At 42.4% G+C, this 27,592-nt stretch overlaps 1 protein-coding gene across 3 annotated transcripts; it reads left to right on the top strand.

The window, feature by feature from the left end:
• The first annotated feature begins 278 nt into the window (after positions 1–278).
• LOC120627281 (serine palmitoyltransferase 2) lies at positions 279–26,793 on the top strand. Of its 3 annotated transcripts, none has more exons than XM_039895221.1 (7): positions 284–659; positions 15,369–15,560; positions 21,166–21,320; positions 21,435–21,639; positions 22,009–22,236; positions 23,210–23,787; positions 25,554–26,793. In XM_039895221.1, exons 1-7 carry the CDS (start codon positions 444–446, stop codon positions 25,690–25,692), a joined length of 1,713 nt encoding a protein of 570 aa, XP_039751155.1. In that variant the 5' UTR covers positions 284–443; the 3' UTR covers positions 25,693–26,793. The 3 variants fall into 3 exon arrangements, with proteins under 3 accessions (XP_039751157.1, XP_039751155.1, XP_039751158.1); XM_039895224.1 differs by lacking the exon at positions 284–659 and adding an exon at positions 7,637–7,774; XM_039895223.1 differs by lacking the exon at positions 15,369–15,560 and having other exon boundaries at positions 279–659.
• The last annotated feature ends 799 nt before the right edge of the window (positions 26,794–27,592 follow it).

Here is a 27,592-nt window from a genome sequence, read left to right as displayed (position 1 = left end):
TTTATTGACAAGATTTCGCTGGAGAACTGTTTTACCGACGTTCAGTTTATATGCGTTCGGTAACTACACAACGAAAACCAATCTTGCCCTTTAACTTTAATTATTTTATTCTACATCAAACTTGCTACACAATTTATATTGTAAAGAAAATAATTTGTGGAACTAGGCTTTTTTCTGTAATATGTTCTTTCTTTATAAATCGGTAGTTGCATGGTCCTAAACGTTTTCGTCAAACTTCAAGTTTTGCATTCACTTAACACATGACAGAAAATGTCGATAAAACAGTTGTGTAAACTTTCCAGGCAATTACAGTGTACCGCGCCGCAGCGCTTACAAATGCTATGAATTTATAAATATGAATCAATACAGTGCATACCCATAGAAATTTTTTGATTATTTGTAGCAAAATTATTAAAATTTCCGAATTGTCAGTCAACAAGTCAATGTCAAGAAATAATTCAGACGTCACTGCGTCAGTGTCAGATTCTCAGCGGAGGATGGCGGCTGTTAAAGTGGCTGGTTACGATAATTTAAATGAATCAAATCGAACATTAAAAAACCCTGTATGCAATGGGAAAAAGGAGAACAGTGTTAATGGAAAAGTGCACCATAGCCAAAACGGCCACGTAAAACCAAAACTTGTTAGTAATGGAGTACACGTAAGTTAGTCTTTATTTTATTTTCTCTAGCGGTTTTGAAACATCGCCGATGACAGCTCTTGTGCTTACCAGGTCAGGACCTGGTAAGGCACGCCCATTGGCAGTAGAACTCTGATATTGTACCCGTGCCGGTGCCGGGGCACTGGGCAGGGCACGGCAGCAATCAAAAATAATAAATCAACAAGCCAAAGGGGTGATCAAGGCCACAGCAATATCGTATGATTTATCGCAAAATAGGCATGCGGAATCACCGTCAAGTCCAGCAATTACTTGTAAAATTTCCTAATTTATTTAAGAGAACCAGTACAAGGGCCAACAAGGATTTATTTTTAAGTCTAAATTCGTAAAGATTAATTTATGTCCGTCCCAAGATCACACAACCACATTTGGATCTAAATTCTAACAGGCCTTGTTCTAATAATTGCATAGAAAATTTGGTTTATCTGGGAAAATTTTACTACAAAAAACAAAGCAAAGTAATGAATAAATGAAAAATATTCTTGTTCATCACATAATCATTTTAAAGTAGTAGGAATCACACCTACTGCCTTGGGCTCTTAAACAGGGTCTCTGCCCACTACTCCAAGCTGTTGTCAAATACTGTTCTGCAACTGTTTATTAATACTTATATATTCTGAAAGAAGTTTTATTCTAAGTAAATGTTATTTTATATTTTAGATTGACTAATCAGTTTATAAATAAAATAAATACAGATACTAAGACAATACCCACATTGCCACCTAGCCCCATGAAGATAGCTGATGAATATTTTTATGGAAAATGTGCACAAATACTTATACAGACAGACATTGAAAAACATTCATGTTCATCACACAAACATTTTCCAGTTGTGAGAATCGAACCCACAGCCTTGGACTCAAAAAGCAGGGTAGCGACCCTGCTTTTGAGTCCAAGGCTGTGGGTTCAATTCGCTTTTTGACAGCCGGTTGATACAGTAGGCGGCGGCCTACTGTTTCAACCGGCTGTCAAAAAGCGAAATGCAACCGACAGAGTATTTAAAATCACAGAAAAAAATGTATATGTGCTATTTGTCACCTAAAACCAACATACATGAAAACCACTCACTTCCAAAAATTAAAAATATTGACTAGTGCATGCCTGTACATTTATGAAGTTGTTGTATTCATCAAATTAAATGGAAATCTTTTTAGATTCTCTGAGAGTTCAAGGTGATATAAAATTTGTTTTTCAAAACATTCATCTTCACTTTGGCAAAAGTATATAATATAATATGCAACCTAAGATTAACAATAAATTACCTTATTGAAAAATGTTATTATTCCATACATGTGTACTTTGCTAATACTTAAGGCCTAAATTAAATTTAAAATAATTATTTAGCAAGGAACATAAAATTGACGTTGTAATTTAATTAATTTATATATTTGACGTAATCCAAATCTGAATGTTTTAATTAAATTTTTTTTTTTTTAATTGAAATTTACATGCCTTTATGTAAGATCTATAATTTCACATGTTTTGTTGCAACTAAGTGATTATGATTATGACTAAATTGAAATAAACCTTAAGTTTAAGATAGCCAAGAGCATGAATTATATATTGTAACTAATAGCAGTCTGCAACTATGTTCAGATGGAAACTTTTATTTGTACACAGGCAGGTATACAAATAAAAGTTTACACCTTTTATTATTATTATTCCCTGACCTCTATACTTACACTATATAAAAAACATTATGATTGCTTGCTCTATGAAAAAATAAACAAGTTCAACATACCATAGGACCATAAGTTTTCTGGTATACAAAAAAACTATGTTCTATTCCAGATACAGCAACACTGTATGTACATACTTAATGTATGTTATTCAAGTAGTCAAAATGAAAAATACCTTCTTATTAAAGATTGGCCTATATTGGACTTTGGACCCTTGTTTAGAAAAGTGTGCAATAAACATACCTAGTTTTTAAGAAATCATCTGGCATCCTATACTTATATTGACGGCCGACTGGCGCAGTGGGCAGCGACGCTGCTTTCTGAGTCCTAGGCCGTCGGTTCGATTCCCACAACTGGAAAATGTTTGTGTGATGAACATGATTGTTTTTCAGTGTCTGGGTATTTATCTGCATATTATAATTATTTATATGTATTATATTCATAAAAATATTCAACAGCTATCTTAGTACCCATAACACAAGCTACGGTTACTTTGGGGCTAGGTGGCGATGTGTGTATTGTCATAGTATATTTATTATTATTTATATTTGGTGCAGTGTTTTCACAGTCATAAAATTAAATATTCTTTAATCCTGTGTGCACAAGTCATACTCAAACCTGGACATTTATAATTAGTTGAAAAACTAAGAATCTAATTGTTCTATTATTGTCTATAGATATATATAAACATAAGCAGAAAACAATCTAAATAAAAAACTTAAATATTGAATTGACCGATATATTTTATTATTCTTTGTCATCTATTATTCAATGTACATAAACCGTTAATTAAGGTGCCATTGTGTTCCTATTTCATTTGTCCTAATTAAAATTGAATTTTTAACATATTAATATATTATGTTCGCAACTTCTCATTTTAAAGATTGGAAATTATAGATTGCAACACAAGGATTTTCGTAGATTATAGCAATTGAGCTTAATTTTCATTGTTGGAATTCGTTAAATTGACCTACTATACTATACTATATGATACTAGCGAACCCGCGCGACTTCGTCCGCGAATAAGTCGACTTAAAAAATAGTCGTATGTTGTCGCGGACTGTTTAATAGAACTTTAAAGAAATAACAATTCCGATATACTTACTATATACTTCCGTCGTTTGGCGTAACGTTTACCGTTCACGCATAAAAGGATATTTTTTGCAGTTCTTGCAACATTTCTCAGTAATGATAGTAGGCATTGGTCGTAGCGTGATGTAATCCCTATCCCTACTTCCCTATCCCTATCCCTACTAATATTATAAATTCGAATGTAAGTTTGTTTGTTACGCTTTCACGCCAAAATTACTTAATCCGATCATCATGAAACTTTGGACACATATTCCTGAAGGTATTAGAAGTAATATAGGAAGCTTTTTATCCCGAAATTAAGCTCAGTTCTTTTGGGAGAATGGACGAAAGTGTTTGATGATTTTACACCATAACGCCGTCAAATGATAACCGATTTAAATAACTACTTTTGTACTTTAGAGGTTATAATGTCTGTTTAATTTTGACAAAATTTCGTGTAGACCTGATGAATGTGATTGGAGATAGAGGACAGAACTCCTCAGCGGACAGCAGCAAACCCATGACGGGTTTGCTGCCTAAGTCTTAGGTATCCTTAATACATGAAGTGCTGCCACATTTATGACGCCCTCAGCGCTAGGACTAAATAAAAGTTGTCAGAAATGTTCTTCGTTACCTTTAGCGTATGAATCAACTAAAATTGCGATTTCGATTTTTACTTTAACGATATTTCTTTGTAAGTGATAGGAGGAGCTGAGATTGATTAGACAGTTCTTTTTAGATATTGTTTATTATGTGAATAGAATTTTTTTTATACACAACTTAAAATTTTCAGTAGAATTACACCTAAATTGAATGCCACATGTCTTTTGAAAAACAAAACAAACCCAAACGAAGTTGCGGGCAACAGCTGGTATAGTCATAATTGTTACTAAAAATTCAAAAAATGAAATAAAATCGAAACAGCTTTTTCTGAGATAAGCGCGTTTAACCAAACAAAATGTAAAAGCTTTATTTTATTTCAATTATGCCTATCCAAAAAACCACGTCAATCTAAAACTCCGTTTATCGGATTTTGAAAGACAAATGCGGAAAAAATAGCGATGCTATCCTGTAGAAGCTGTTTGCTTTTCCGGGATAAAACGAAGCCTATGAGCTATTCCAGACTATATTGTAGGTATCTCTGTGAAATTTTAGCCAAATCGGTTCATTCGTTATGGCGTTAAAGCGTATCAAACATCCGTCCATCTATCCATCCATACAAACATCTATCCATCCATACATCTATTCAATATCACAAACTTTCGCATTTATAAAAGTAGGATGGTACGCATGTCTGCTACCACTATACCACGTGATGCCCGGATAGACAGACAGACAAAAATTTAAAATCCTTTTTGGACTCAGTTTCGATTATAAAGCATCCCCCGGTCAAAATTTAAAAAAAATCTATTAAATGTACAGAAATCTTACAGTTAGTTTTATTATAAGTATAGATTAAGTACAGATAACAAAGATAGTGGGTCCAAGGGACCTACTTCATTATGCATTCCAACAAATTACTGCAAATAATGTGTGCCTTGTAGCAGCACCCCATATATCGTTGACTCAGGGATAGCCTGACTATGGTTGTTTTAACGAAAATTCAGCATCCGTCAGTTTCAAATCCCATCATTGACAAAGAATAGTAAAACTTAAAGGAAGAGTCGAAATCGTTAATTGTTAGTTAACTTTTAAAAAGGATTCTTAAATACGGTTAATATTTGACAGATCCTAAGGGAATTTCGCCATCCCGTAGGAACGGTTTATTTGGGAGATTTGTGGCATACAATTAAGGTGCAGTTCTAAAGATATTTAAGTTGTGTAGTGAAGTTTATTAATTTATAAGTGTAGTTTTTAAAAATAACCTTTCAATTAGTCTTAGCTACTACTACTACTTCATTACTTACTATCACTGAAAAGGAATAGTAATCGTAAAAGCAGAATCGAAATCGCATTGCTCGTAGGATCGTATGGTTAACCAAGAAAGCAACTCTAGATGTAGCAACTCTATCCGTACATTCATTATTGTTAAGCGAGGGGTTTGCTGCTGTCTGCGGAGGAGTTCCGTCCTCCATCTCCAATCATATTCATCAGATCTTGAAATTACTAAACATATAATATTCAGTACCAAAATAAAGAATAAAATCGGTAAACATTTGACGGAGTTATGGTGTAAAATCATCAAATATTTTGCAGGGATAAAAATACCTTGCCTACCTCGTTGTATGACCTCGAATAGTGTGAACATTCTGTAATTTCATCGTGATGCTCGGCCCAGTTACAGACAGACAGACACGAACGCAAAAACGTACCAAGAGAGGGTGTCTATATAGACGAATAGTCAGTTAAAGTAAGTTTTCTTGAATTTTCATTCAGTAAATTATGTACTTTCAAAGAAAATGGAATATAAAGATAACTGCGAACAACAAAACAGTGTGCAGCAATAAAACTGGTGTAGTTTTATTGTGCAGCAATAAAATAAACAAAATATATGTGCAGTGTTTTGTTAATCATTTTCTATTTCAAATGTTACCAAGGTTGGAACACACAGTCATAGTGAGACTTCTGCGCCTCAGATCTCATTGTTTGCTATTACATGTCACCTATACTTGGAAGATCCACAAAGGTGATTGTCAAAAAATGGCCTTTTGTTAGTGTTATAATTTAAAGAAATGGTTTATTATAAATTATAATATATAATTAGAGCTTAATTTTGTTGAATTGAATTTATTTACTTACAAATTTTACATAGCGACTAAAAACTAGCATAATTGATATTACATATATCTATATATATATGGTTCACAGAGCAGTGAACGTGCTGAGGGACTCTAAAAATAAGTGCAGCTTGTTTACGTAATAGTATCATTATAATCTGGGTAAAGTGTGTATTGTCCTTATTGAGTCACAAGCCATGTTGTTTGTTTTCCCGGTGTAACTCCCAACCGTCTTCCTTGACTTTATCCTTCTCTAGTTATATAAAATTATACACCGGGTGATATTTCAGCCTGAGTTAGCGGTATAAAATCAAACACAATTTGATTTTCTACGATTTTGTTAAAGTCAAGTTGTTTATTTATAGCATTCTACGGCCGATTGAAGGGTTGGTTTTTATATCGTGCGCCACGAATTTCATTAAAATGAGATGTGCATTCGATAGAGGAAAGTCACTTTTTCGAACTTTTCTTTTCTTTTTCGTAGTAAATGAGTAGTTCTTGTAAAAATCGAAAATGAAAATTTTGATAATGAAATTCAATAATATCGTAAAAGGTTTGCAAAACTGAATTTTATTGTTTTGAGGTGTCGTATCGATAGAAAGGTAGTAACTTTTCATAGCAAACTGCTTTTCTTTTACTGTGGAAAGGCGCAGTTTTTGTGAAAATCAACATTCAACCAAAATAACCTCAGTTATTTTTGTTTTAAAAACGCAAGTTTAAATAAAAGTTAAGAGTCACTGTCGTATCCAGAGCTCTAATTACCCCGCATACGCGCGATATTAATAATTAATTCATACGTTTGTGTAAATGCATTTAAAAAACTAGGTTAGGTTAGGTAGAAAGTTATAGAGCCACTCAGAGCCGAGCGGAGCGGACAGAGGCGTTCCCTATAGCCTGTCAAAAAGGTATATGTCACTGGATAATAATTACCATATAGGTCAAAATGCATTTAAAAAACTAGGTTAGGTTAGAACATTATTGAACCACTCGCCATTATTGAGCAGAGCGGAGCGGGGCGTTCCCTATAGTCTATAGTAGTATATTGTAGTAAAAGATAACCGTAAATTGTATGAGTTATATTTATATTTCTTTTTACAAAAACTAGACATTTCCTCCAAAAAAAAGGGTACCAATGGTACTCCATTGGTACCCTTGTATTAAGTGACTATATTGGGTGGCACTCCCCAACCACCCCCCGACCCCTCCCCCACAAATTCAGGGCGCACGGTTTAAAAATTTTACCTTTCGAAAAACTAAAAAAATGTAATCTTGTAATTGCAGGCTTGATTTTTGTACAGATGCCCAGGCCATTGAATTTGATTTTCAACCTCTTCAAACAGTCAGATTAAGTTAAATATATTCTCGTTAGAATAATTTATTTTTTACTTTTTCAATTTTACCTTTTACTTTTGTTAGTAACGTGCGTTTTTAATTTTCTAACCTGTTATTTACTCAAAATACTACCTACTAACCACTGCCACCTACTTTGCCACTTCCGAAACGTTACCCTGTCGAACGTTGCACAGATTTTCCCGCAGCGTCATTATTTGAGATTATAGAATTATTGTAAACCCTCAGTTACTTGTGTACCACGGACCGAGCAGTTGATTTGCAGCATTCAGTTTATAAGGTAGGAAAGGTACTAATTCAGTTTTGTACACCCACTTCTAAGCTAACTGTTGCTTTTTTACTATTGCCCTAAAGTACTACCAACCGATTTTGACGCGGCTGTTTCATTACACACATATTGCCCTATATTTAACTTTTTTCATTTTAAGTTTTATTTTATGTTCCGTCTTATTTTCCATCCTATGCCAATTAGAATTAAAGATAGTAGACATAATTTAATAATAATAATAATAATAAACAAATAAATTTATTGCCATGCTTAATTGATATGTTAAATATAGTCACTAAATACAATATTACACTGTAATAGTTAACATTAAATATGGCAACTGGCCGCAAACTCAGCACTATGCTGTGCATTGGCTCAGCGCTGATTTTCAGTTTGCTCCAGCATCCGACTGAACTGACAACCGCGCCGCCCGCTGCGCTTTTCAGTGCTAATTACAGTAGTTGTTTTACTTATTATATAAATGAATACGTGATTGCTAATAATTATAAAAATAAAAATTAGAATTACACTTGAAAAATGACCCACTTTAGAGAATTTAGTGTACGTGGGTTTCAGCTTTAAAAATCTTTGATAAATTAGCTATTTAATACTGAACGAATTTCTCAAACCGGACTTGTAGTTCCTGAGATAAGTGCGTTCAAGCAAACGAACAAACAACCGGAAACAAACTCTTCAGCTTTTTGTATTCGTAGACGTAAAAACCTCTCAGATTGATTGCCAGTGATATTCCGCGAATGTACCACGCGTAGCCCACGCGTCTAGTCTTCAAACGTTACTTTATGTCGTTATCGCACGATTCCTTTGATTTAATTTGAGCCGAGTCGCTGTTGAGTCGGTTTTGAATATGGCTTGCGAGTGGCTATTAAATGGTTAAATGGGTGTCTGATTAATTTTTGTTCAGTCAAATTATTATTAGTTCTATCGTAATTAGGTATAATATCAAATCAAGGCCGGCAATTTTTTATAATTTCACACAGTACTACTGTTCGTGATTTAAACTGAACAGCTAAACATATTATTCAGATTTATAGACCATTAATATAGAGTTTTATCAGTAGATTAACGTTTTTATTAAAATTGTCGTAACACTAGAAGTACGTATCCCACGGCAGTAAAAAATCCGTTCTACATGATATTACTTTTTTTTTTTTTTTTTTTTTATACAGAGAAAATGCCTGACGCATACCACTCCATTGGGGAAACGGAGTAGTTATGTGGGACTTGCACCCACTAAAAACTCTGTGTGTCCCTCGATAGCCCTATAAGTGAGAGCACGGGGTTCACTTGCGTATTCACCGCACTCTCGCCAAGGTTTTGACCCCCCAGTGCGTGGCGGGTCCTATCATCACTGGCCTGATCGCTGCCAAATCCTCCAGAGAGGCGTACACTACACGGCACGCCACCTTCTTAGGCCTGTCATTATTTGGGTGGCAAACTTCCCCTTTAATTCGCCACCCGCGCGCCTACAACTCATGGAGGCCGGAGGTCATTGGTTGCTCTCCGGCGCCCGGTTCGTCTCCTGCGAGAGGGGAGTGTTGATGTTCTTTCTCTGTCTCGCTCCGCCGCCTCCTTTGCGGACATCACCTCCTCGCAAAAAGAGGCAGCAGTATTCCACGCTGACTCGCTCCGTAATATAGTTTGAACTATAGTTGGAAGCGAAAGGTCACCAGCTGCCGTATTTTCGAGGGCACGGCGCTGCCCTGCCCAAGCTGGACACACCTCTAAGGTGTGCTGCGCCGTGTCCTCGAGGCAGTCATCGCAATGGTGGCAACCGGGCGATTGCTCCCGACCTATGCGACACAAATACTTACCAAAGCAACCGTGTCCGGTTAGTATCTGCGTCAGCCGAAATGATAGGGCACCATGGTGGCGCCCTAGCCAATCCTCCATAACGGGCCTTATCGCCGCTATAGTGGCATGCCCTGCGCTGGGATTTTCCAGGCGTCCCTTCCATTCCGCCATTAGGATCTGACGGAGCTCGAAACGACGCTGCGTGTATACCCGCAGCATCGGTTCCTCGCCCCTTCTTCGCGCCTCCATTTTCCACTGATGTATTGAGGCGAGGGTTTTAGCTTCGAGATCCCAAGGTGCAGATCCGGCTAGGAGGCTCGCCACCTCAAAAGAAATCGTGCGATATCCTCTTATTACCCTGACGGCCATCGCTCTCTGCGGTCTACGCAATATTGCGACGTTGCTGGCCTTCAGGGTATCAGCCCACACTGGTGCTCCATATAGAGCCATTGAACGCACGACTCCCATGTAGAGCTTTCGACATGAGTCATTTGGACCACCAAGATTGGGCAACAGACGAGCAAGCGCACCCGCAGCCCCCATCAATTTAGGAACCAACCTACTAAAATGCTGCCTAAAGTCCCATCGGCTGTCGAGGACGAGTCCCAAGTATTTCATCTTTGACTCGACACCGATGCGAACGCCATCAATAATAATGTGGGATCCTGAAGGTGGTGCGCGTCGAGGTCCGTAGAAAAACATAACCTCACACTTATTAAGCGCCACTTCTAGACCCAGCCTCCGGATCCTGCCTACAACTTGTGCAACTCCAGCAGTAGCCAACATAATTGCCTGGGGGTACGATTCTCTACAAGCTGTTACCAATGTGTCGTCAGCGTAACATGTAACGCCGACACCAGGAAGAAGCAAACCACGCAGCACCCAGTCGTAACCGATGTTCCACAAGAGTGGTCCCAACACAGACCCCTGTGGAACACCGCACGAAGACTCGCGTCTACCCCATCCCTGCTGACACGGGTATATGACGGCCCTATCCGCCAAATAGGCCTCAATCACGTGGCGGAGGTAGTTCGGCACCCGATGATAAACGAGTGCATCCCTAATACAACTCCAGGGCAAGGTGTTAAAGGCATTGGCGATGTCAAGTGACACCGCCAAGACGACTTCACCCCGGTGAAATGCTTCCTCCGTCATGGCTTTTACGCGCATTATTGCCTCTACTGTAGAGCGACCTCTTCGGAAACCAAACTGATTGTCCGCTAGATCTGGCCCCACCCTTTCTAAGTGCTTGACGAGGCGTTCTGAGATGATTCTCTCCAAAAGTTTACCGACCTCATCTAATAGCACAATGGGACGGTAGGCGGATGCAGAACCAACCGGGCGCCCCACCTTCTTGAGCAAGACTAGTTTCCCTGTTTTCCAAAGAAGTGGAAATTGGCCCCGCTCCAGACAAGCACAAAAGAGCCCTAACAATCGTGGCTCAAGAGCTTTTATAGCCAGGACCAGGGCACGGCCAGGTATTCCATCTGGCCCCGGGGCCGTGTTTTTAGCCTGCAGCCGTCGCAACGCCACTCTCAAATCAAACCGGGTCACCTCGGGAATGTCGTCATCATCCGCGTCGGGCAGTCCGGAATGCGGAGCCATCGGTGGCGGGGTGTGTTCCAATCTAGACGGAAACAAGGAACACACCACATCCTCCAACAGTTGTGGATCTAGACTCTGGGTAATAGGAGGGGCCCAAGGTCGAAGTTTGCCATTTACCAGCCGATAAGGGCGCCCCCATGGATCAACGTCGAGGGTCTTCAATAGCTCCTCGTAGGCCTGGACTTTGGCTGATTTTATGGCCGTCTGAAGGGCCCGCTTTGTCACTCTGTATGTCTCATACCGTTCCGCCTCTATAGCCGCACTATTCTGATTACGGCGACGTCTCCTACGGTGCCTGGCGTACTGGCGTCTCGCCAATACGCAAGCAGAACGCAAGTGCTCAATTGTTTGCGACCACCAGTACACCTGACGTCTTGCAGGGCGTTGCAGGACACGTGGCATCGCCGCATCGCAAATTTGCGACAGCGCCTCTCGGAACCACTCTGCCTCCTCATTTACGTCTAGAGGCCTAATCGGTACAGAGGCCCAGGCCTGCACGATAGAAGCTTCCAGGAGTGCCTCCTTATTGAGACGCTTTAATGCCCAACGTGGGCCGTCACCTAGGCCACGTACCTGACCGTCTGACGCTAAGGGTGAGAGAACGAACCTAATATATCGGTGATCCGATAATGTCTCCACCTCAGCCATCACGCGCCACTCTCGCACACGCCGTGAAACAGCTGTGCTAGCAAATGAAACATCCACTATCGACCCTCCCATCTGACGCACGCACGTGTGAACCGAACCCTGATTGAGGACGACTAGGCCTTGCTCTATCGCCCACTCTTCCAGTATTCTTCCTCGCGCATTCGTTATCGAGGAACCCCAAGCCGCAGACTTAGCATTAAAGTCGCCGAGGACAAACACAGGACGAGGGTGAATTCGACTGACAACGATTCCAAGATTCCCAAGTAAAGACTCAAAGTCAGCCAGGGGACTGTTTGGTGAGACGTATACTCCTGCAACCACCACTTTACCTGTTTTTGCTACTACGAATCCGCGTCCCCGTATAATGCATTCGAAAGACGGTGATTCTGTAGCAGCCCTTAATATAAGAGCCACTGAGCCAGACAAATCGTCCACCCAGTTGTCACTCGGAGGAACAAAGTACGGCTCAGCAACCGCTGCAACGTTGATTGACCATTGCGCCATGCTCTGAAGGAGCAAGTCCTGAGCTCTTGCACAATGGTTAATGTTCGCTTGTAGGAAGTGAAGATGTGGAGCCATTAATGACAGTCCATACTCCCCTCCTCCTCAACGTCTCGGCCCTGCTGCATCTGGATGGAAGCTTTGGCTCCTTTTCTACCTGACTTGGCATTACTTTTTTGTATAGGTGCGGCACAGGTCTTGGTGCCCATTCGGTGCTCCGTCGGCTTGCCCACATCCGCACACAAAACGCAGTGTGGTGTGGCCTCACATGATCCGGCCTTATGCCCAGGCTGACCGCATCGGAAGCAGAGTTGACTACGGTCAACCTTCGAGGTGCAGTGGACACTGACATGCCCTTCCATGAGGCATCGGTAGCACCTCAAGGATTTAGGCTGCAGAACTTTGACCTGCGCTGACACCCATCCTACTAAAATCCGACCACCCTCAACAAGTTTTTTAGCCGCAGCAACAGGACAGCTAATAACAGCAGTCCCCAGACCAGTAAAGCCTGTGTTTATTGGGCTTGACTTTACTTGGGCTGGGGAACAGTCTCCAACCCTTGCCACGGCAGCAACCAACTCTTCAACCTTAACCGAGTCGTCAAGACCCACGATGCGTAACTCAGCGTTTTTTGTGGGTCTCGAGACCTTCACTCCCACGGATTGTAAGGACGCTCTCATCTTCTCAGCAAGAGCATCGGCTTGAGGGCCACTAGTGGCACCTGCAACTTCTAGCATGCGGGCACCAGTTACTGTCGTCTTACATCGGATGCCCGCAATGCCGAGTTCACTGAGGTTTATTTCGGCCTTTGCCTTAGCAAGAGCTTCGGCATAAGTGAAGCCCTTCTCTTTGGCTTCGGGTTGCAGCATTATAACTACAGCCGCAGAGCGAGGGGTACGGAGCCGCACCTGCTGCTTGACCTCTTTTTCGGCTGCTGTTTTTGCCGCTTTACTAGCCTTTTTCTTTTTCTTTTTGACCACCTTTTTTGCTCCAGCTGTTTGCCATTGGCCATCCACAGGTGCAGAAGCGCCTGCGCTTTCTTGCGCCGCAACATTAGCAGATATGGTTGGGGCAGCAGTAGCCTTACCTTTCCCTTTGCCCTTTCCCTTGGTGGAGGTGGTAGCTTCCTTGCAGCTCGGGGGAGCCTTCTGACTGGACAGCGTTGTTGTTTTGGGGTCGCCGACCAAATCTACAAACGAAGGTGCCACTAATCCTGCAACCCTATTTCGATCCGCAGTTAGTGGTGGGCGCAGTACTCTCCCCTCAATAACCGAAAAGCGGGTAGAAAGACTTGACACCTCCTTTAAGAGCAGTCGAAACTGCTCTGATTCTGCTTCAGGCTGTTTTGGCTCTGAAGAGGCCCTTCCATGCCGTTTTTCCTGCCCAAGTTTCAACAGATCGGCCCGCATCTTTTCCTGCTCTTTTTGGAGCTCCGCCATTTCTGCTACAAGCTTGGAATTTTCCACTTGTAGACGTGCGACTTCCTCCGACGAGGTACGCTTCATTAGAACCTCTGCCGCCTCTTCCATTGAATCCACTGCTTCTTTAAGCGCCTTTTTGCACGTGCCATTAAGGCCCTTGGAGACTTTTGCCACACGCTTAATAAGATTAACAGCAGACTGAACTCTTAAATTTAGGTCAGTTGCCGTCAGGCTTTCCATATCCACCTCCGCGTCTTCTGAGGCCACCGAAGACAACGCTGACAGGCGGGTGACCGGTCCATTATCTACTCTTTTTGTCAGGGTAGCAAGCTCCCTCTCTTCTGCTACTTCTGTTTCTGCGGCCTCTTTTTCCGCCTGCTCAGCAGAGTGTTCGGCTGCTGCTAGCTCTCTTTTGGCCTTTGCTAGGCCAACATATTTACCGCTTGTAGGTGGCCTACCTCGTCCGCGTCTTGCGGCACCAACTTTTGAGGCCGGCATCGCCTCGTCACTTGAAGCCGAGTCGGGCTCCGAGCGATCCTCTCTTAACGGCCTTTTACGTCTAGCAATTATCATGCTTTCCACACTCATAATACTCGGCGCAGCACCCAAATTAGACACCGCGTCCAACTTCTTCTTCTTCTCCTCCTCCTCCATCAATGTGATTTTTAAATTCAAATTATCCATTATAAATCCCACGAGTATAACGGTATTGATGTCCACCCAGGCAGAGCCGATTACCTAAGGAAAGTGTACATTTATTACCCAACCAAGGGGTCCACAGGTACCTTGGCTGGGGGTGCGCTAGTGACTGAAGCCTCTCTGAGGTGAAAAGCAAAATCCGTCAGCCATTCATCCCCTCGTCGCGCACCAAAACTTGAGTTTCGGATATTTTTTTTTTATAGAGGTTTATTCCTCACAGTCCAGGCAGTTAAACCAAGACCCTCGGTCCCAGTGCCAGCTCTAAGACAGACACTCCTACAGGGATTACGATTTTGTGGCAAAGACAGCGAAGGACTGGTTCCCGCGCTGTCTGCTCGGAGGCAGGGCAAGTGCACGCCGAACTTGCCTCAGAACTCCTCTCCTCCAGAGGATCCTCATGCTCATCCACTACGCCCTCTGCCAAGTCAGAGGGACGCGTAGAGAGCAGCAGGGCATTCCAATCTTGAAAACCCCGCCCCACATGGCAGCCCAAGCTGGACTCCGCCATATATCCCTCTTAGTCTGGAATCTCCCTCTGAACCAATCCGGCATGAGTGGCTCTACCGGCTTAGCTTCAAAGATCACCGAAACACACAAGCCCCCCCACGACGGCAACGTAGGAATACAACAGGGGGGAACATGATATTACTTGCGTTGAACATAAAAAAATCGCTTTTTTCTATAAATGGCATAATACAAGTGTGAGTAGGTATATAAAAAAAAAAAAAAAAAAAAAAAGATTTGTTTAAGCATATTAATTTAAGGCACGTAACCTACACGAATCTTTTATTGTCTGTATTTTTGTCTGATCTTATCTTCGGAACGGCAGCGCCGAATTACACGGGTCTTCACAAGCAGACAGAGAAGTTTGCAAGCAGCGCTCTGCTGGGCTTATAAACAAAGATGGTAACGTGTGGCAGGAAATGGCGAACGCGGACGCGCCAGCGCCGTGGATGCAGTGGGAGCAGTACGACATCTTCCCGGGCTCGTTCGAGAAGTGCTCTCTGCTGACGGCGGCGCTCACCAACCTGGGGCTGTATCTGCTCATGTTCCTGGGCTTCGTCAACCAGCTGCTCTTCAAGCCCAAGGTGGCCACCGAGCGCAACCGCGAGGTGAGTGTGCATCGCAATCCGACGCCTCACTTGGCGTGCGGATACCCTTCCTCGCCAGAACTAAGCTAGTATGCTATGAAAATCAAAAGTTCGGAAAATTGGTGCTGCAATGCCAATTATTCCTGCCGCTAAGCAGCATTGTTGCATGCTCTGTTCTGATCTAACGGGTGTGATTACTGGCACATGAGGCTTACCACCTACACCTCGGGTTTACGAACACAGGGCGGCATGTTACGACGTGTTCCTTTCATGCCCTGCGAAAAGGTTTCGAATCCGAATCCATCAGGTGGGCAACCTGCTGCACCCGTACTATTACAATTTACAATAAAATAAAAAGAAGAAGCCGCAAATCCTTGCCTTACATAAACAGGAAGCATCAATGCCTTATTGATGCTTCCTTTTTTAACAAGGCCGATTTTTATTTTTAGCACTAAAATAAGTCAACCAACTTATATTAAGCAGAATACGTTTCGAAAGTTTTCACTATACCTACCTACAGTAAATGACCGGAACCGTGATTGAGATTGCCGCCGCACAGCGTCTTTTTGCAGTAGTCAGTAGGAGGTAGCTTTTCTTATCACTGAATAACACCACAGTATAATAAATATTGCTTATTTCTGTTTTTTAAAATTTGTTTACTTGTGAATAACAGACATTGGGGACCATGAATGGGTCGTATACGAAAAAGATGTTACCGCGTGGATGGCTCTAGGTATTCAAAGGCCAGGGTGTCTTCCAGGCTGCAGATTTCATGAATTATGATTTGGTGAGGCGTTAGGCATTCAGATAAATCAGAATTTTTGATCCACGGAGCGACTCCATGGCCCAGCAGCAGCCGCATCAGCGGCTGTTCGTGCGACCTTGCGTGTGGAATTGGGTCACCGCGACTGGAGTGCGCTGCATCGCCGGGACAATCAATATCATGGTACTTGCGGCCACACTGCCTAAGGTGACGGATAGCCATTCCTGGCCCACTTCGCCCAAAATAGGCTACAGAAGCCGCAATATCCAAAAATTCTATTACTTCTAGTGGGCCTATTTCATCAGCCTTTTGTACCGTGAAGTCTGTTTGTTTGTAGTGACTCTACCACTCTTTTGCAACTGCGCGCTGTAATTATATCCATAATCCGGCTGTGTCCATTGTGACGAGCTAATCAAAACCCGGCTAAGTTTGCTGTAGGCTCTTGTTAGTACAGAGCGCGTTTGGAACCCTACTTGTTTTAGTTTCAAGTAAACGGCTGTATTTATCACCATCACCTTATATTAGTGGACACATGATATATGTATGAACGCTTCATAAATGCCTGTGATAAGAGCTACATGAATAAAACATATTTGAATTTGAATTTGACGTAAGTAGAATTTGATGCGCACAATCTTAATGCACCTTAATATAACCTTTTCTTTTGTTCAATCAAACAAGTCCATAATAAACTCTGTATAAGTAAGTCCCGCCACATTCAGTAACTTTTCACGAAGTTCCGTATTTTGAGATAAGCATACAACTCTGTCTACGCACGGTGTCCAGAGCCGCTGACATGACAAGTCCACCAGCTATACACACATAATTATTGTAGGCCATTACTGTCAGCCACGAGCGCATACCGACGTTTGTCGGCCATGATTGCTCTTATACATACGATGGCTGCACGCCTTTCGATGCGAGATAGTTTCTCCCGTGTTGCTGACACGCAATTCTTTTACAACACAAATTATATCTCTTAGTGATTGTTCGAATGGATTTATGGTTATTAAAAAAACAAAATTTATATTTTCATAACCTGTCAAGTGTCAGTTTACGAGTCCCCTAAACTTGATCTGCCGAATCAGTGTCGTAACTTTAGACGCCGCCTAACGTCGTTCGACATCACATAAGATTTCGTTAAACTTTTTTTTCTCCAGTAACCACTAGGCTTCCCATTAAGGCAATTAGTGGTTTAGTGAAAACGGTCATTACTGTTTTAAATACACAACTAAAAACTGATGTGGGACAATACCCAGCTGAGTTTGTAAACGAAACGGACATAAATTATTGAAATGAGCGTCTCATTGGCGTCACAGATACAGAAATCCTTTGTGTGGTTTTAGTATAGCTTTTACATGTTTTGATTTTGGATCTACAAACGGTCAAATTCAAACTTCAAGATCTTACTGTCTTACTTGGCTGGCGTACAGCCACTAAAGGTAACTTTCGCAGATTTTAGCACCTCTTGCCATTAAATTCCCAAACACGATATCTGTGCGTGGTGAGACACTAGGGAAAATAAGTTTGACGCTAGCTGTGCCTTTAAGGATAATAATAATTTATTCACAAGAATGTAGGTACATAGAGTTTTTATAATATTAAATAGAATCCAGTTCATTCTACCAGTTGATGTATGAATATTTTACAATATCAAAAATGTTTCAATAATGAGATTAAATTAAGGCAGGAAGTACCATTAAAGAAAGGAAGGATATTAAAGAAAGGTAAACAGTGGTGAAATTCTTAACAACAAAGTTATATGGAAGCAGTCAACACAGCTTTCAGATCACGTAAAATATAATTGTTACATTTTATAATAAAAAAGCAAATGTTGAGTGAGTGACTTGCCGGCGTATTTTCCAGCCATCCTTCCGAACCGAAATAGTTAAAATTTTAAAACTGCCTATAAAGTAGCTATCATGTGATTAAAACATGGTAAACAAAAAGAAGAAATAAATAACTTTTGTATTTCGAAACAGTGCGTAAGTTCGAAAGAAGTATCGCAGCCTAACAAACATGATGAGCTGAACCTAACAAACATGAGCGGACCTCTTTCATAAATGCTTTGTGAAAGATGGATAAGAAAATCAACTTCCGAATGTCTATAATAAAACACATGCCCAGATATATGTAGTTTTTATAAATATTAAGTTCAGTGGCTGACATATAAGAATATTGCCTTGTGTTTTTCTTCAGGCGCAGTATTAAAATCTATTTTCATCCGCATCCAATAGTACAGTTTGAGCATATTAGGAGTGCAGCTGGTGAACAGGTTTCGATGATGAATCTGAAAGTGGATGCGTATCGAGATTAGGCTCTTTGTAATGTAGCTTTAATGGGTTACATGCATTATCTTACTCATGTAGAGTGAGAAAAGTTTCGAGTGTAGGTACTCTATAATTTAGAGCGGAAAGCGAGATTGCTTGTTTAATCACGGTTGCTATACTTTATCCACCTTTCAGCCCCAACATCAAATCCTGGTACAACGAATAGACGTTCTGTTTATTAGAAAAAATCTAATAATTCCAAACTCAATGGATAAGAAAAAGTTCAACAAACACAGTGTACATGAGTACAGAGAAATCAATGTACAAGCATATTAAAATCCTCACGGTTGAAGCCGCCTTTATTGAAGTTGTTTAAACGAAAGAATCTCTAATTATTTTTGTGGTGCGTTCGTTAGGTGTCTGTGGGGAGCGCACGCGCACGGCCGGCTACTCGTTACTAGCGCGCTAATGGCAGTTAAACAATGATTCGGGTCAATTACTATCAAACGGCTAAACGTTATACAAATATGTAGTTTCATACTCGGAAACTAATTCGTTACGAATGAGTACTGATGTTGGTGCTGTGGCCGAGTTGCGATGGCCAAATCGGTTGATTGCGTGGAGTGGCGCTGGTTCAGCGACACTGGGCGAGCGACAGTTTGAAACTGGAGAATCTCGGAGATCTTTAAGCTTTGTAGATTTCAACTTTTTGGAATAGATCTCCGGACAAAATAGACACACAAAATAGGAACACTCAATTTGTGATTTTTCATAACGTTTAGATTTTCTGCTTTTAGCCGTTATACCTATATCGATGAATGCCTCGTTTCTGGTCAATGAATTCTTGAACAGCACCAATGCTACTACATTTTATTAATGTTTGGGTTAAGGTATGGAAACATGCCGAGTTATGCAAATAATACCTTGAAAAGACCACAGAATTCGGAGCATACAAAAACCCGTCCACGACTAATATTGAAGCATCAAAAACCATATCACTTTAGAATGGTTTCCCGAACAAACGGATAGTCACTACAACCATTTAACAGTTGACAGTAATTATTTTAGAACCAATCCGAATCAATTTTATCGATAAAACTTCACAATCGCTGTATAAATATGTTACCTATATTATTTCTCGTCCATGATTTATGTTGGACTTGGCATTTGCTATCGGCCGTTGCAGTTCTGCATATCTTCGAAGCGGCGGACCGCGCTTTAATCCGAATTCCAGAAAACGGTAGTACCAGTAGTAGGATTGGCAACCATTTATAAATCTACTGACCGATAGAATGTCGTACCTTAAGGTATAGTTTTAAACATCTTCGTATATTGGAAAATTAAAAAACTTACAACATTTTTCCATCCGCAAAAAATTCTGGTGAAAATTCTATTTCTCCCGAGATCTAGTCGATCAAGACTTCTGTTTTTATAAGATCATGGGCATTAAGTACTCACTGGTGTCAGCAAATCTGCCTTTGTGTGTTCGTTTGGTTAAAGAAAATAAGTATCTTCGTTCAGAATGGTAAAAATTATTCATAATCTGTGGAAATCAAAATGTCACGAACCAACCCCAGTCAAAAAGGAAGGTCATTTAAAATGGCGGGAAACTCTTTCCCCGCTACAGAGTACCGACAGTATTGTGAAGATTTAAGAAGTTATCTCTTTACAGTTAACTAAGTTGTGTGCCATAAGTTCAGAAAGATTGATGTTCGAGTTTAAATAATGTTTTGTGCTTAGTGTGTAATTAGAGATACTTTAGCGATGAAACGCTGTAAGATATGGATATGGATATGGGGTTGCTTTTACTTGAGTGGTGCCGGTGCCATGACATTTGAACCGTTCCGCGTGATTGAATGACAAACACAAATCCAAACAATCCACAAACTGTTACATTTCTAATATTAGTATAATTGCTTCAATTTTAAATCCTGACGTAGATGATGAATTAATTAATCCTACGGAAACAGAAACAAGGTACTACACACGGCGTTATCTACACTCGGCAGAAATAATCTATCGTCCGTCTAATCTCTTTAATTGTCTCTGATATCGGTGTGCAAGCAGCGCGTGGTATGGCTTCGCAGTCGTCACATCCGGCTATGCGACTGACGCAATATTCATCGATTTAGAATTTCCAAAAATATGTTGAATTGTGCGAGTCATTGTAATACGATACGCTACCTCGGCAGTGTAACATGACCTGACAGGTTGTGATATTATGATGTTCACAGAAAATTCTTCAAGCGGCTTATTATACCTACATGTGCTCTTTAAATCCTGATGGGCACATCTCAATCGATCCTACACCATTGAAGCGATTGTGGAATTGCCTGTTGCGTTGCTGACTGTGAGCGCCGCTGCGACAAAGACCTCCTGCCGTTCCTAGACCAAAATCTATTCGGGTTTCATTTGTACCGATACAGTAATTTCCCTTAAAACGATTCTTCTGGCAATCTATGTTGACTTTACATAGATTGCCAGTAGAATCGTTATAAGGAAGATGCCAGAGCTTAGATGCATTAAAAGTTGCGTCAGTCTCTTGGTACCGAGCGGCAGGAGAGTTGAAAAATGTGCGGTGGTGTGCTTTCAGGGTTACGCGCCGCTCTACAACCCGTTCGAGCAGTTCTACTCGCGCTACGTGTACCGGCGCGTGCGGCACATCTTCAACCGCCCCATCTGCTCCACGCCCGGCGCCGAGGTCACCCTCAAGGAGCGCGCCACGGACGACTACAACTGGTCCTTCAGGTATGCGCGGAGCCGCGGCCTCTCCTCTGTTTGGTTGCAGGTCGCGACCAAACAGAGGATTGAGTGCGACGTCGCGTACGTTCCCGCGTTTGATCGCCAGCGCGCATCTTCCAGGTTCACCGGCACGGAGAAGCGATGCATCAACCTGGGCTCGTACAACTACCTCGGGTTCGCGTCGCCGAGCGGCGAGTGCGCGGACGCGGCCGAGGCGGCGGCGCGGCGCTACGGCCTGGCGCTCGCCTCGCCGCGCGCCGAGCTGGGCTCCACGCCCATCCATAAAGAGCTGGAGGAGACCACGGCCAAGTTCCTGGGCGTAGAGGTGGGTCACACTAGACGCTTCGGTAACTCCCTACGTTAGTCAAAGTCAAACGTTTCTTTATTCATAGATGGCACTTTTGATGCGTACATTTACTATATTTAAAATATGACATAGAGATGAGTTGATGGCGATAACTAAATTAAAGCTACGAAGGTCCCGAACGCGCCCTGTTCGATGTTCCTCATTCAAATAATAAAAGCGCCGGAACTCCAGTACAACATTACTTACCCGCATACACTACGTACTTCTTGACCATTTAATACTAGGTTATGTAATAAAGCATAGTCGGGCGAGTGGTGTGAAAATATTCTGGAACAGGGAGCTATCGATAGGTGGGCATTATGAATGTGACCGGGCACCGCTCCCCAGGACGCGGTGGTGTTCGGCATGGGGTTCGCGACCAACGCGCTCGGCATCCCGGGGCTGCTGGGCGCGGGCACGCTGGTGCTGAGCGACGAGAACAACCACGCGTCGCTCATCCTGGGCCTGCGCCTGGCGCGCGTGCGCGTGCGCGTGTTCCCGCACAACGACCTGCCGCAGCTGGAGCGCCTGGCGCGCGCCGCCATCGCCGAGGGCCGCTGGCAGCGCATCGTCGTGGTGAGCCACTGCTGCCTAGAGTGCGGAAGGCCCCACGGTCATTCATTTGACACGGAACTTACACTTCAAAATTAACTACCAAAATAAGGAAATTTATCTATGCATTTCAATATCTTAGGTCATCAGCTAATGAAAGTAAATCTTTATGGGGTAATGCAATAGTGCAATCATTACTCCTGTATTGTATTTCAGTCTGGGGAGGTAGCAATAAAACATCACTGCTACGGTTAGAGAGAGCGCAGAGATCTATTTTAAAAGTGATAAAAAAAGCCATATAGATACCCCACAATAGATTTATATAAAGATTGCAAAGTTCTTTCGGTCCGTTACCTCTTCCCATCGCAAGTTATAAAACGCAAACATAATTCTCTCAGCTATGATCGCAATAAAGTAAACAGAAGATTAGACATGCTTAGAACAGAAACACACAGAAGTAAACAGTCAGGGAAACAGTTCTACATCCTCAGCTCTAGACTTTATAAAAAAATACATGAAACATGTATCCACTAAATAGAAAGAAATGTAAAAATTGCTCACACAAACCATATGCAGAAACTGAACAGTTGCTTGAAGTTTCAGTTTAGTTCGGTAATGTACACACACACACAAACTGATATGTATAAAACGTTCAAAATATGAAACCTAGTACAAATATGATTACCAATCAAGATTACCAGCGTTACCTGCGAATTCATATCTTTAATTTTTTTTTTGTTTTAAACGAGCCATATCTATAAGAACAACACTGTCGCCTATAACACAGGTTTATACCTATATATAGGGACAGTTGGTTTCTGTATATCCGTGTAAATTATAACAACAATATTAGTTATACCTATTGTGCAGATGTAATGTTACTTGTGCCTATGTTATTGAACAATAAATTATTTATTATCATTATCTTGAATCGACTCGGATCGAACCCAGCTAGTAACACTGCGTCCAGTAGGCGCTAAAGCCCTCGCGGCCGCAGGTGGTGGAGGGCGTGTACAGCATGGAGGGCTCCGTCGTGCCGCTGGCGGCGCTGGTGGCGCTGAAGAAGCGCTACGGCCTGCTGCTGTACCTGGACGAGGCGCACTCCGTGGGCGCCATGGGCGCGCGCGGCCGCGGGGTGCCCGACCACTGCGGCGTGGCGCCCGCCGACGTGGACGTGCTCATGGGCACGTTCACCAAGAGCTTCGGCGCCGCGGGCGGCTACATCGCCGGCTCGGCGCGCCTGGTGGCGGGCGTGCGCGCGCGCGGCCACGCGCACGCCTACGCGCACGCCATGGCGCCCGCCGTGTGCGCGCAGGTGCTGGCCGCCATGCGCGCCCTCGCCGCGCCGGCGGGCGGCGCGCGCGTGCGGGCGCTGCGCGACAACACGCGCCACTTCCGGCGCCGCCTGCGCGCCATGGGCGTGCTGGTGTTCGGCCACGAGGACTCGCCCGTCGTGCCCATGCTGGTGTACACGTTCAGCAAGATGGCGGCCACGGTGGAGCGGCTCACGGCGCGCGGCGTGGCCACGGTGGGCGTGGGCTTCCCCGCCACGCCGCTCAGCAAGGCGCGCATCCGGTGAGCACCCGCCGATTCTTCTTCTTCTTTGCCCGGGCCTTATCCCGTCATTTGGGGTCGGCTCTCCTCGTCTTTCTGCCTTGGGTTGTCACGTCAATTAGATTTGCGTTTTTAATATCCTCGGCCACCGTCGTCCACCACGTGGAAGCAGGGCGTCCTCTTTTTCTTTTATGTTCAGGGAGTGCCAAGGCTTTTCGCACGGCGTGATCGTCTTTTTGTCGGTTATATGGGGGACCTTATAACTGCCTCTGATGTATTCATTACGCACTTTATCGAGTCATCGATATATATATATATATATATATATATATGCTATAGCCATGCGGTGTTCACTCTGTGTGTCACATCTTTGTCTACTGTTGCTGTTGTTGTTAATATAGACCCCAGGTAATTACATTTTTGGACTTTCGGTAGTGGTTGTGCATCTGATTGCCGCACCGAATGATTGACTATCGCTAAAATTACATTCAAGGTGCTCTGTTTTACTTCGACTAATGCGTAGGCCGTTGAGCAAGCCTCTACTTCTGAAGGGTGTCTTGTAGTTATTTTGGGTTCTTATCCATAAGTACAATGTCATCTGCGTACAGCGAACACCAAGGCACAGGGGATTGGATATCTTTTGTAAGGTGGTTCATGACTAAATTAAATAGGAACGGGCTAAGAGTCGATGTTTGGTGGACCCCGACATTAACTGCAAAGGGCTTACTCAATCCTGCCATACTTTTAACTTGTGTAGTCACTCGGTCATACATATCTTGCACTAAGACAATACAGTGCTCTGGGATGCATTGTGCTCGCATGGCATGCCAAACCAATTTACAGGGTACTCTGTCGAATGCCTTTTCCAGATCTATAAATACGAGATGCAAGTCTTCACAATTTAACCGGTGCTTTTCCATTATAATCCGTACGGTCTGAATTGCGTCAGTAGTAGATTTTGATGGCGTAAATCCGTGCTGTTGTTCTGATATGGTGACAAGTTGGTGCAAACGATTATGAAGAATTCGCTCCCAAATTTTTAATGTGTGTGATGTAAGTTTCACTCCTCTGTAATTACTGCAATCGCTGAGATTTCCCTTGTTTTTTATAAAATGGTATTATATAACTTCGCCGCCAAGCGTCTGGAGTAGCGTAGGTGTGAAGTATGTGGTTAAAGAGTTTTGCTAACCAGTGTACTCCTACGGGACCCAACAGTTTCCACAAGTCAGCAGGAACGCTATCGGGTCCAGTGGCCTTGTTTTTCTTCATTCTTTTAATGGCCTGGGTGACTTCCGCCACACTGATTGCTTGCAGTGGTCCAGATGTATTAGGCTGTTTTTCTAACGGTTGGCTTGGAAACTCCTCGCGGAGTAGTTCCCTATAATATTGGTACCATCGCTTATTTATGCTAGAGTTGGATGTAAGCAGGTGTCCAAATTCATCTTTAATGTATTTATTAATTTTAATATCTAACGTGGCTCCGTTTCGTTGTTTCGCTATTTTGAAAATATCGATATTATTTTGCGCGTTTTCCAACCTGCTATAAAATATTTTGTTTTCTTCCGCCATACTTTGAGCTACTTTAAGTTTAGCCTCTTTGTTGACCCTTATGTATTAGTTTTGGTCTTCCTCCCGCCCAGAACCTTGCCATACTTTGAAGTGTTTCTTTTTGATCGATACAGCGTTTTTGACTTCATCATTCCACCATGCGGGGTCTTTTATATTACGAAACTGACTTTTATGGTAAATTATTAATTCAAAAAATAATGATTAATTTGAACTCCCAGGTTCTGCCTGTCGGCGGCGCACTCGCGCGACCAGCTGGACCGCTGCCTCGACGCCATCGAGCAGGTGGCCGACGAGCTGGGCCTGCGCTACGCGCGCCGCGCCGCGCCCGCCGCGCCGCCCACTGACACGCCCCACTGACACGCCCCACTGACACGCCCGGGACGCGGGGTCCGATCGCTCTATAGGACATATAATAGGACATATTATTGACTTCTCTTTTCTGTTGTCTTAAAAACAATCTTTAACTCCTGAAAAAATAGTTTTACGCGAGTTAAAGACTGCCCCAAAATTATAATAAAACTAGCAATTAAAAAAAATACATTTTGAAAGGAACATTCCACGAAGTTCTTCATGTTCACAACAAAAGGAATTACCCAATCATACTCAATATATCCTTGTGCGTGAGCAATAATAACACCGACGTAACGTGTTAAATTGATGGAACGAGTCATTCGCTTTTTTACCCATTAAAACGCGAATAGCGTTTGTAGTAACCAGAATTGGTGAAGTCGCACTGGCGCAGAGTCGAAGCGCATTAGCAGTGCCAAAATGAACTTCGCATAGGCGTTGGCGTAATAAATTACTCTTATTGTGCCCGTCCCCGGCCGCACTTCTAAACCCGTCTAGACACACATTATTTTTGTACTTTTTAGTAACATTAGGGATTATTTTTAAGTTGTTTAGTGTAATATTGTGTATTTTTTTATTTATTTGTATGGATAAAGTTATATTAACTCTGTCGATCAACGAAGACCATTCCTAAGCACTGCGTATTCAAAGCAGGTCGCCACTTGTACGAGACACTCGCGTCTCGACCGCGACTGTGTCCGTCTGTGAGGCGACAATTGGATCATCAAACTTAGTATTACTCCATAGACATCCTGTGGCTTTCAGTATAAAAAGTATGCCCTTCTAAAAGATCACTGGCTTCTTCTGTACCTTTCGTGCTGATCGGTGCAGCGGCTGCCGCCCATTGGTGGCACACACTCAGGCACACGTTTTCGCATTTACAACTGTTATATAGTAAGCATAAGTATCGTACGGACTAACAGGCATATCGAGGCGTAGAGCTCCACGTAAAGCCTTCCCCGCACGCCCTTGTCCCGGCTTCCAAGGTATGTCCTATATAGCAGGGTGATGGTTGCGCCATGACCACTGACCCTCAGTGGGGAGCGCTTTACTCGGAGCTATATGTTTACTGCGTAGTAAATCCTGTACACAATAAATTATTTAATTAATTTCAATGATTTTTATTTACTTACAAAACTTTCGACTTGCTTATATCATACATTATCTAATTAATATAAAACTCTTCACCTAGTTCTGCTTAAATCGAATAAATCAAACTAGCAAATTGTAAATTGTAACTATCCTTAAGTCTAAATGATTCATGATCTTCTTTAAACGACGTGTAAATGAAAACCGAAATAATACTTAACAGGCTTTAGAGGTACATTATGTCTCTAAGACTTATCTGTGCAACCGAGAACCTCATAGTTTTTGAATAAACCACTGCGTTCGTTTTTATTGCAAGAAATCAGAAATCATGTGCAAAATTAAAACCACGTGACACCTGTCACTTTATTAGGTATGCGAAGCGTAGGTACTATGCGCGTGTCGGTCTTCGATCTTCGATTGCCATGAGTAAACAATTGGAATATTTTGAATTAGTTTGTATCGAAAAATAAATATGCTTCTTGTGATTTAATATTTTCACAGCGTGATTCCTTCAAGCTATATTTAAGCATCCTTCAACATTATTTCATAATTCGATTGCACATTGTATAAAAAAGGGCAAGCCTTCGTCATCCTGAGAGGAGACGCGTACCCTATAATGATAAAAAAGTAATTTTTTTTTCATTAGTACTATGATGTCGTTGATCGATCTCTGAAACACAGGCTCCGGGCTCTGGGCCTTGGGCTCCAATTTTAGCTTCAATTTGTTTCTGATCAGGGGGAATCCAGACAGTGCCTTACAAGCAATTTACCATCAGGTGACCCGCCTGCTAACTATGTATAGGAAATAATATATCTATAG

Source organism: Pararge aegeria, chromosome 11, assembly GCF_905163445.1.
Source record: "Pararge aegeria chromosome 11, ilParAegt1.1, whole genome shotgun sequence".
Lineage (NCBI taxonomy): Eukaryota > Metazoa > Arthropoda > Insecta > Lepidoptera > Nymphalidae > Pararge > Pararge aegeria.
The sequence above is the reverse complement of the archived record's forward strand: the minus strand, read 5'-3'. Positions and strand labels throughout refer to the sequence as shown.

Excerpts from the sequence above, each read along its gene's own strand:
- LOC120627281 (XM_039895221.1), top strand. The coding sequence starts at position 444 with ATGTCAAGAAATAATTCAGACGTCACTGCGTCAGTGTCAGATTCTCAG. Across the intron at positions 15,561-21,165 it reads CCACCGAGCGCAACCGCGAG|GGTTACGCGCCGCTCTACAA; the intron begins GTGAGTGTGCAT and ends GTGTGCTTTCAG. Across the intron at positions 21,640-22,008 it reads CCAAGTTCCTGGGCGTAGAG|GACGCGGTGGTGTTCGGCAT; the intron begins GTGGGTCACACT and ends ACCGCTCCCCAG.